This window comes from Carya illinoinensis, chromosome 6 (assembly GCF_018687715.1).
Source record: "Carya illinoinensis cultivar Pawnee chromosome 6, C.illinoinensisPawnee_v1, whole genome shotgun sequence".
In the NCBI taxonomy this organism is placed as follows: domain Eukaryota; kingdom Viridiplantae; phylum Streptophyta; class Magnoliopsida; order Fagales; family Juglandaceae; genus Carya; species Carya illinoinensis.
The window spans coordinates 2616745-2628128 of NC_056757.1; the positions used below are offsets into that span (position 1 = coordinate 2616745).

Consider the following 11384-nt stretch of genomic DNA (forward strand, 5'->3'; position numbering starts at 1 on the left):
GCAAAGTGGCAGAAGAAAACATGGGAGACAGGAGGTTATGACCAGAGAGCCATTTGATATATATATATATATATATATATAAACATAAACCCTGTGTAAGGATATGTTACTCGTACATGCTTTCCTGTTCTCGATCAGGCTGGACATCATAATTGCAAACACAACTTCATGATCGTCTGTACGTAGTTTTACTGTATATAATTATTTTTATATATTTTTTATACCCTACATTCATATGATTGATAAGATTAAAATAATTATTTTATATTTAAAAAATAATGCAGCCAATTATAATAATAGTGAAGTACATAAATAATGCGTAAAATCACTGCACATAGAGTTATATATATATGTACGTATGTATGTATATGTACTCCAAAAACGAGATTTCAGATATGCGCCTACATCTTTTGAAACTATACGAAGGCAGTATTGTTATAAAAGCACAATCATGACGCAGAAGAAAACATGATCCACATTAATCATATATATACATGTATGAAGAAATGCTGCAGCAAATTAAAGTAAATGTTGACAAATGATCGATCCCCAATTTTGTGACATGACCGGTGCCTCGAGTACGTTGGTCTGGCACTACTACTGACTAAAATAAATAATTTAAACGACCAAAATAAATCAACTCAACTATAATTTAGCATTTAAAAAATTCTTTAAATATAATATAGATAATCATGACGTATGCATTAATCTAGCATATGATCAAGTCCAGATCAAGTGGCAACTTGTTACAGCATTTTTGTCCCAGTACTACTGCATAAATATTGAAACCAAATAATCCTCAAAATAATAAATGCTAATGTCTTAATACAGATAACTGATTGCATTATATCATGTTACGCGTATATATAGCTAATTAATTATCATGTGATTTTGGCCCATTATGTATATATATATATATATATATGTCCCCTACCAGGCTACCACCACGAAAGTGGCCACATGCATTGCATTCTCATTAATTTGTTTGTTAGCTTGGCCATTCATTCTCAGCCCTGCCTAGCTACCTTTGTATATAAATAAATTATTGTATTAATCATCGGACAAAAGTTCAATTCATGTCGGATTTTATGTTCTAAAACAATTAACTAGAATTACTACAATTAGTTAGCTAGCTAGACTACTGATCTGTTCTTGAAGTAATTATATACAGTTATCGTTGCAGTCGCCGTATAATTATTTTAAAAATAAATAAATATAAGATTTATATATAAATAAATAAATTTTTTAATAATAAATTTTTTTTAAATAAATTTATGATAGTTACACACTCCACAAATATACTTAACATTAATTATTCAAGATGAGAGGTTAGGAAAATTAAATTCGTGAACAGTAGCTGCGGTGGATCGAGACAGGCAAGAACATCACACATGCATGTCAACATTTTAATAATTATGAAAAATGCAAAAATAGTAGTGTTTGACAGCTCTCAAATTTTAATGAGAAATATGTTATACTATAAAGATATATTGTAAAAATAAATTTATAAATAAAATGTATTAGATTTAATTTTATAATGAATTAATTTTTTAATCTAAATTTATAAATTTTTTTATGATTAAAATATTTGTCTTATGAATATATATTTATTATTATTATTCCACTGGATGAGACTGGTTTGTCGGTGGATTCTCGGTAGGTCCCGCGTTATTTGAATACACTGTACAGTGGTTACCTGGCTCAAGAGTCATGATGACGAAATAATTTCCTTTTTCCTTGGATGATAACGAAATACTTGAGGGATTTATAACCTTTTGCTTTGGTTATTAGGTGGCACAGTACAAATTAATTTCCTTGCATATCTACTAAGAAGAACAATTTTAATTTCATTTATACATATATAAACTCAACACATTTTTTTATTTCTATTTAAAAACTGTCATAAAGGGGGTAAAAATAACAATTATTGTATGGCTCCTGTGTATATTCGCATATATATATATGATATTTAGATGTTAAGAGATAATTTAAATTGATCTGTACACTGTGCTTAAGGAGAGGGGAGATAAAATCATACATGAGAGGGTTAATTCTATGCGTTAGGACACAATAAATTACGTAAGTCTTATACTTATTGAAATATGATTGGCTGGTGTAAAGTAAATAAACTCACCCGACCTGCCAAGAGTTTTTTCCTTTCATATACTATTTCATCTTATCTTATTTAATAATTATAATTTTCTTAAACTCTCAAATAAAAAATATAAAAAATAATTCAATTTTTTCGATTAAAATTTTAAAATAAAAATAATATTAAAAATTAATATTTTAATAATATTTTATTAAAAAATATTATTTTTAACCGACTAGAGAAACTGCCAGGAAACTACATCCCATGTGGCAAAAATGAAACAACCACGTTTCATTCAACTTATCAAAACACACGGTTTCTTTTTCATCTTGTTAGACCCACAAAGCCACAAAAGTCTTCATATTCTCCACGAAGCCAGAGCCAAAGCCACTCCCCCTTTGTCTTCTCCACGAACATAGCAAAGCATCTTTCATCTTCTCCACCTATATCTAAAATCTACGAACACACAAACACACAGAGCTCTACATCAAGCCCATTCTTCATCTTTTCGTCTTCCCAAGCACTCAGATCTGAAATCTCCTTCCCACGAATCGAGCATAGTTCGTTGTTGTTGTTCTCTTACTTCTCTTGGCTCCTTTATGATGAACTCCACCTTATTGTTTTTTCCAACGACCTACACTTAAATAGATAAACTCCAAAGACAAACACACTCAAAGACCAAACAAAAGAACCCAGAAAAGTGAAGCAAGAGAAAAAGAAAAGTCTAGAAATTGAGTTTGGAGTAGCAAATAGAGATGGAATATACAATTCTCATATTTTTCAGGGAAAATAACGAGTGGGTTTGTGGCTAAAACCGCAAGCGTGGTCTGATCGGGCAAGGAGTCATAGACTTTAAGCAATTGAGGAATTTCCATAAAAAAGTGATGAGGGATAGGGAAAGTTTTCTTTGTGGAAGAAAATAAGAGAGGAATAAATAAAAATGTCCCAAAAATGTACAACCAAATGGAAAATCAATAATCAAAAGAGAGACACAGTGAAACAATTAGATTATGGATAAAAATTATTACAAGAACATAAAAAAAGGAAAATGGAAGAGACAAAAGGTGAGCTTAACATAGAACAAAGAAAGAGTATTTTGGATATCTTTAAAAGTTTACAAAATTAGCACGACAAGTACAAAACTAACCAACGAGAGATTGCGAGTATCTAGAGAGAGAGATGTTGACAATGGAATCTATTATAGGCTGAAGTTTCTACTTTATTTTTTTTTAAATATATTGGTTGCACGTTAGCTGATTACCCGATGTACGGTTCTTTCCCACTGGTTGAATATCGAAGAATTTTATTTTATTTAATTTTTAATTTTTATCACATTTCATCTGTTCTCATTTATGTAATCGACCGAATCCAAAATCACTTGTCGATAGACGTTTGTACGAGACAATTACCACTGCCCGAAGATCAAAAGAAAATTAAAGAGCTCGTGGAAAAAAACAGGTAGAAATAACTAGGACTGGTAAAAATCTCTCAAAAGAAGGTCAACATCTAAAGTGTTCATCGATATCAGGTACGTACGGAAATCTTTCTTAAAAACAACAACACAATTTGTTACTATAAATAAGCAACTGATCGAAGGTTCTAAATTATTACCAATGATGATTTTCAACTCGAATTTTAGATTCAATAATCCAACAAGAATTCTTTGGTTCCAGAGTCAATACGTACGTACAGCTTCCTTCAAAATAGGGTGGGGCGCCCTACTTTCTTCAACTTTAAAAGAAAATAATAAATTGTTTTTTTAATAATTAAAAAAGAAACCAAACTGTAAGATGACACGTACTTACGTACTAATATTACTAATTTCCTTGCAAATGTTTTGACCATGTACTAAATTAAAGAACTATATTATTAACTCGATATATATATATACACCTTCCATTTCCATATGACTTTTATTGATGTGCACGTAGGACCATGCATCTTTCAGCTAGCCCATAGATTCCGTGATAAAAATTCAGAATCCTATGATCTCAGGCAGTCGGCAGGTGGGTGGGTATGCGAATTAAAGCTTCCCGAAAAATTTTCAGAAATTTAATGAATTTTTTTTTTTTTTTCAAATAGACTTCAATTCAATTTATAAATAAAATAAATTATAACTGTGACCAATAAGTTCGGGTATAAACCCCGATTACAAGCTAACTACTCATCGGTTATAAGTTCCCCCGCATACAACTTTTATTGTGCCGGATACTGTTTAAAAAACTTCAAAAACTATCTAATGACACAGCCCTTATGAAATGCGAGACTCTGTAAAAACAGAAGTATCTATCTCGACTTGTTTATGAGAAAATAACTCATTTCACCCCCACCCTCCAAAGGATGAGGGAGATTTTCTACCCTTATCATCTAAAAAAAGATATAGACTCACTACTCTACTCCTTTAAAAAAGAAAGGGAATTACATATTTCAATTTATTCTCAATAACCTAAGACATAGCATAACAATTAAAACACCATTGACATAACCCTAACTGAAAAAAAAAAAAAAAAAAAAAAAAAAGAGCATTGTGCTCTCTGCTAACTTTCCACGCTGTATGCCCATGCCGTATGCTCATCCACTAAAGAAAAATATATACTTGGGTTCGAGAATGGTGCCCCAAAGTTGGGGATATTGTTTTTTTTTTTAATTTTTTTATCTTAACTTGCGTTGAGATGAGATTAAAGTTAAAAATTGAATAAAATATTATTAGAATATTATTTTTTAATATTATTAATATTTTGAGATTTAAAAAAGTTAAATTCTTTATTATATTTTGTGTAAAACTTAAAAAAAAAATTATAATAATTAAATCAGATGAGATGAATTAAGAACTTTTAAAGTTTAAACTCAATTCAAACTGAGCTTAATAGTTAAGAAATTGATTTTTAGCAAGTGTACATTTGTAATCCGTACAATGCATGAGCACCCTTCTCGGTACCCTGGCATTGTCCAGATCATATAAATCACTACCATGGTTATACACAGTGTACTTGATTTAGATATACTTTCATGTACGTAATTTAGCGGGTGATCAGAAGCAAAGAATGAAAAACATCATGAGGGGCTTTCTGTCTTTATGAGTACAATACAACGAGACGAAGCTCGCTCATGCCATTATGGCCTCTAGTACGTACTCATCGGCTTAGAATGTACTATTTTAATTTGTTCTTAGTGAATAATTAGGATTAAATTAGAGTAATATTAAATACAATCGTAAGATTTGTAAGTATCATATAATTTAAAAAAAATTAATTATTATTAAAAAAATTAATTTTTTAATTATGTATATTTACTTACACTTATCAAAAAAATTACACGTCGCTTTTATAATATTTCACAATGGTAAATATCACTTTTCTTATTTCAGATTGAAAGTGGTTTTTGTTCTCCTTGCTTTTTTTAATCAAAAGAAAAAATCAACTCCGCATAATCTCTATCGACAACGGAACGAAAATGAAACACGTGTGCCTTCCTTTCTTGTCAATTTCTTTTTTAAAAATTATTTATAATTATAGTGCTTTATTATAATATGGCTTCGATGGACTTGGGTCCAGTTGCTTATTAGTGCTGGATTTTATATGACACGTATGATCATTATATCTTCAATTATGGGACACGAGACATGCATTAATAATCTAAAGGGGTCTAGAACTGGACCCATTGAAGCCAATTTCTTTTGATAGTATATATAAGTACTTACAATAGTATTCAACAAAGAAAATATGTCACAAGGAATTTACGTACGTACAAAAGCTTGTTATTTAATATATATTAATTTATATATATTAAATTACTTTATACTATCACGCATTATATATATTAATTTAACCCTCCAAGTCTAGTGTCTTAAGGTACAGAAATGATAGTGCTCTATTCTGATCCTAATTACGAGTAATAATGACCGTTCTTGCATCGCCTAATTATTCAAATTATAGAATGAGTCAAGCTGTGGGCCTAGCTAGCTAGTACCACATATACATGACCGAATCATGTACGTGTTGTACTTCAGTACTTCTTTTCTCCGTCGTTTTAATTAATAATTAATCTGACTTTGCTTTTCATTTTTTTTTTTTTTTCCTTTTCAATTTCTTCCTCACTGATTATACGTGCGCTCAATATCATGTATACACAGAAGTTGATCCGATGTTCGCGTTAGATGGTATGTTTTGCATCATGAATACACGTGGGTATATCACATTATATCCATTACAGCAGATATTATGTTGTTTGAATATTAAGATAGTTTTAAATTATTTATAAATAATAATAAAATAGTTTAAAATGATTCAACTCACCTCGCTAATCAAATATATCCTTAATTTTGTAATGAGTAATAAAGCAACGGCAATTAATATATAATATTTTGAAAAACAATCCATGCATGGGGATGATTAATATTGGTAAATTAGGAGGGGAGAATTTTTCAAAAACAAAGAGTTAATAATGCATGCATGCATCCATGCTCGGGATAACGAATTAGCTAGATGAGATCGGACTCCACCTAATTAATTAAAGGACATATATAGTTAGCTAGCGCTCAGGCTTAACGTCAAGAAAGGGACAATCGTACAGCTCCTAATGTTGTTGAGATCCCCAACTCATGCATAATGAAAAAGAATGGTTTTCTTTAGTTCCAATCCACTTACCTGACTGGAAAAGCTAGCTTTATAAATCATAATTATGGAAATGTTATAGAAGCAGGTGATGATCATAAATGCATGGCCAGGACTTGGCTTAATAATTAAGACAATCACACGCAGGTATATCATGATCCCCCAGCTCGATCACTTGGTTTTCATTCTCATCCACAATCTTTCCTTCCCAAATCCATTTATGTATACAACTATATAGAATTTTATGTACCATACGACCATTAAATAGAAAAAATATTAACATAGAGAGAGAATAGAGGAGAGAGAGAAAGCTTTTACCCCCATCGATCGACCTCTTCCTCATCACTTGCTCTGTCTCTTTCTCTCACCCCTTTCTTACACATCAGTGGGTCACAATAGGAAAGTAAGGGAGAAGCGGCCAGCTCATGCCCTCGCAAGACATCGACCTCACACCAAACCATCTTTACTTTCTCTGATCTCTTATATATCCATACCACTCCCTCACGTACCCTATATTGATACAACTCAATATAGTGCTCTCTCTCTCTCTCTCTCTCTCTGTATCGTTGATAAGGTTCGAATTAAGACTCTGAAACAATGGGCTATAACAGGCTCGAGCAGCCCGACAAGCTGGGTGGATCACCCGACCACCACCTCAACCCACCGGAATACGCAGTGGCGGCCCCTCCACCTAGCACCCGAAAGAAGAAGGTGATCCTCCTAACACTGTTTTCAATCGCTCTAATCGTGGCATCCGGGATCTCCGCTGTTCTCCTGGTCCGGCTCCGGAGCGGGGCTTCTGGGAAACCCGAATCTGCGATCCTTCGCAAGCCGACCCTGGCTATCTCCCGGACCTGCAGCAGGACTCGTTACCCGGACCTCTGCGTCAACTCGCTGCTCCACTTCCCGGGCTCGGTCAAAGCGTCGGAGCGCGACCTCGTCCACATTTCATTCAACATGACGCTGCAGCACATGAGCAAGGCACTCTACATCTCCGCCGGGCTCTCCTACCTCCAGATGGAGCCACGCGTAAGGTCCGCCTACGAAGACTGCATCGAGCTCCTGGACGACTCCGTTGACGCGCTCTCGAGGTCCCTCGTCTCAGTTGCGCGCTCCGGTGCGCCCACCTCGTCCACCCACGACGTGATGACGTGGTTGAGCGCGGCACTGACGAACCAGGAAACGTGCTTGGAGGGGTTCGCGGAGCTGAGAGGGTCGGTCAAGTATCAGCTGGCGGCCAGGTTGAAGGACTTGTCTGAGCTGGTGAGCAACTGCCTGGCTATATTCGCGGGGACAGTCACGGACGACTTCTCAGGTGTCCCAGTTCAGAACCGGCGCAGGTTAATGGAAACAGAGATACCGGTGGATAATGCCGATGGTTTGCCGCGATGGTTGAGTTCGAGGGAGAGGGAGTTGTTAGATTTACCGATATCGGCGATACACGCCGATATAGTGGTGTCCAAGGACGGGAATGGAACTTGTAAGACCATCGCGGAGGCGATTAAGAAAGCGCCTGAGAATAGTACTCGGCGGACGATTATTTATGTGAGGGCAGGAAGGTAAATTCGAATCACTTTTCTCTATAGTCTTCCTTTATTTTAACTCTTTTTTTTTTTTTTTTTAAACCTTCCTTTATTTTAACTTTTATCACATTGTTTTAAAAGTAAAAATTGATGCTGCATGTTTACATGAACTTTTCCATAGCTTTCTAGTCTTCCGTTGGCAGTGGCAGTTCTACTGAGTGCCTCATTGACTTCAACCCAATAATAATGCAAACTGTATTGAGAATCAATATTTTTCTTTTTGAAGTATTTATGTTTTTTTATGAGATCTTGTAAATTTTATATTGAGTTATAAAGTCTATCTACCTGTATCATATATATAAATATGCAATGGATCATATTACTTTAAACATTTATTTATTTATTTTAATGTACATAAATAAGTATCCCTACCTGTACCTGATCACATGATTTACTATGAATTTGTGTATACTTTCCTATTTCTTCTATTAAAAGACTACTCTAGTCTCCATATTTTTTTCTGTGTTAGGCCCAGTTAAGATATTGAAAGTACTTTTTCTCATCTCATCATTATAATTTTTTAAATTTTTACATAAAATATAATAAATAATTCAACTTTTTTAATTTGTAAAATAATAATAATATTTTAACAATATTTTATTTAACTTTTAACTTTCATCTCAATTCATCTCCCTATCCAAACACTTTAATCCGGCCGATTCATGTGTTATAGTTGGCCTTATAAGCTAGCTCAATGTCACTTAAACTACGAAACATTAAATAGTGCGACTAAAATAATAGAATGAATAGTATTTGACCATTGGAAACTTATTGTTCAAATGGCTCTTGACGCGTCAAGTAGAATATTAAAAAATTAAAAAAATACAAACACAAAAGTATAGAAGGAATCTAGAGTTTCAAATTTTCAATATTCGTTTATATATATATATATATATATATATTTTTAACGCGGTTTTGTTTTAAATATGTATATGTTTTTAATAAACTACTTAGTATCACATGTGTGGTCAAGGAAGGCCATCTGAGTGGTAGTCCTCTAATAAAATTTAGAATTAAGAATAATATTTCTTTTGGGAGGCCAATGGATGTTTTGATGTAAGTACGTTTCCTTTAATTAGGTACGAAGAGGATAACTTGAAGGTGGGAAGGAAGAAGAAGAACTTGATGTTTATAGGGGATGGAAAGGGCATAACCGTCATCTCGGGTAGCAAAAGTATATACAATAACCTGACGACATTCCACACCGCATCCTTCGGTAACATCTCTTTCACTATATATCATTCGTCACTTAATTCTTCGTTGTCGTTAAAATATTTTATATACATTATTGTTGTGTGTGTGTTTTTATTTTTTTGTTCGTGAGTAAAAACCTATGGGCCATCGCCATACATGATGTGAGAAAGTTGAACGTGGTCTGTCTTTTTGTAGTTTTCAAGCATGCCAACACATTAATATTCCTCTTTATCCGACCTACCCTTTCAAAGTTAATCCTTTAGTGGGGGTATATATTACCCTCAGAAAACTCCACCCTAGCTCGACCTTTTAACCCTTTTCCTTTTTTACGTGCCAAATCTATTTTTTTTTTAAGGTCAAAACCCTATATATCACGGATTCAGCTTCAACAGCCAATATTAAAAGTTCATTAAACATGAATCCTAAAGATGCTGTCTGTTTCTTATTTTAATTATCAAACTAGCTAGAATGTTCTGGCTTTCTGTGTTCATCCTTATCCCTACGGACGTACATCAAATCATGTTTAATATTACTTACAATCGTAAATATATATACAAAACACAGTTCCAAACTTTAGAGCTGGCTACAATTTAGAGAGACAATATTATTGGTGGTGGGTCATGGATAACATATTTTATTGGTATATTTCTCGTCGTGAAATTCACAAGACGTCTGATTGGCTTGACTGATCTTTTGATGGACCCACGCTGCAGCGGCAACCGGAGCCGGTTTCATAGCACGGGACATGACCTTTCAGAATTCGGCAGGTCCAGGCAGGCACCAGGCAGTGGCACTCCGCGTTGGTGCGGACCACAGCGTGGTGTATCGGTGCAACATCATTGGGTACCAAGACACGCTGTACGTCCACTCCAATCGCCAGTTCTTCCGCGAGTGCGACATCTACGGCACCGTGGACTTCATATTCGGTAACGCAGCCGTGGTTTTCCAAAACTGCAGCCTCTACGCTCGCAAGCCACTGCCCCTGCAGAAGATCACCATCACTGCCCAAAACCGCAAGGACCCAAACCAAAACACCGGAATTTCCATCCACGCTTGCCGGATCCTCGCCGCCTCCGATCTCCAGGCGTCTAAAGCTAGCTTCCCTACATATCTAGGCCGTCCATGGAAGCTCTACGCGAGGGTTGTGTACATGTTGTCCTACATGGGTGATCACGTTCACCCCCGTGGATGGCTAGAGTGGAACACTAGTTCGTTTGCTTTAGATACATTGTATTACGGGGAATACATGAATTATGGTCCGGGAGGAGCAATAGGGCAACGTGTCAATTGGTCGGGGTACCGAGTCATTACGTCGACGGTGGAGGCAAGCAAATTCACGGTTGCACAGTTTATCTATGGCTCATCTTGGTTACCGTCTACCGGGGTGGCTTTCTTAGCCGGTCTATCGACCTAAATTACACTCCCAAGTATAATATACGAGATATTAATGTACGTACGTACGTGTTCCATGGCCTGAATCCATAAACGGGGAATTGTATAAATGCATGCTGGCAGTTTTTTTTAGAATTCCTTAAATCCTAATTATTCATTTTCAAATAAAATTAATTATTATTTTGTCACGTCAATATTTATCATTATTTTTTATATCAACTTGGTATTTAATTACCAAGTCAATCGGTATTTATCTTTCCCCACATTTTAAAGTACTTGATGTATTTTGACGTGACAAAATATTAATTGTTTTATTTAAAATTAATAATGGAGATCATTTAAGGAATTTTAGGGCATAATTTAAATATAATTAAAGCTTGGGTTTGTTTTTCTACTATATATATATGTCACCTCTTTGAGTTAGTCAATGGTAATTATTCATGTTTATCTAGATTTATTGTTTATATTTTTTTACCCTGTTAAATATATAGACTTAAAATATATGAAAAA

At 34.4% G+C, this 11384-nt stretch overlaps 1 protein-coding gene across 1 annotated transcript; it reads left to right on the plus strand.

Moving 5' to 3' along the window:
• The first annotated feature begins 7196 nt into the window (after positions 1-7196).
• Positions 7197-11062, plus strand: LOC122313572 (probable pectinesterase/pectinesterase inhibitor 61). Its single transcript, XM_043128683.1, has 3 exons — positions 7197-8264; positions 9368-9504; positions 10196-11062. The coding sequence occupies exons 1-3, from the start codon at positions 7303-7305 to the stop codon at positions 10894-10896; spliced, it is 1800 nt and encodes a 599-aa protein (XP_042984617.1). The 5' UTR covers positions 7197-7302; the 3' UTR covers positions 10897-11062.
• Positions 11063-11384: the final 322 nt, after the last annotated feature.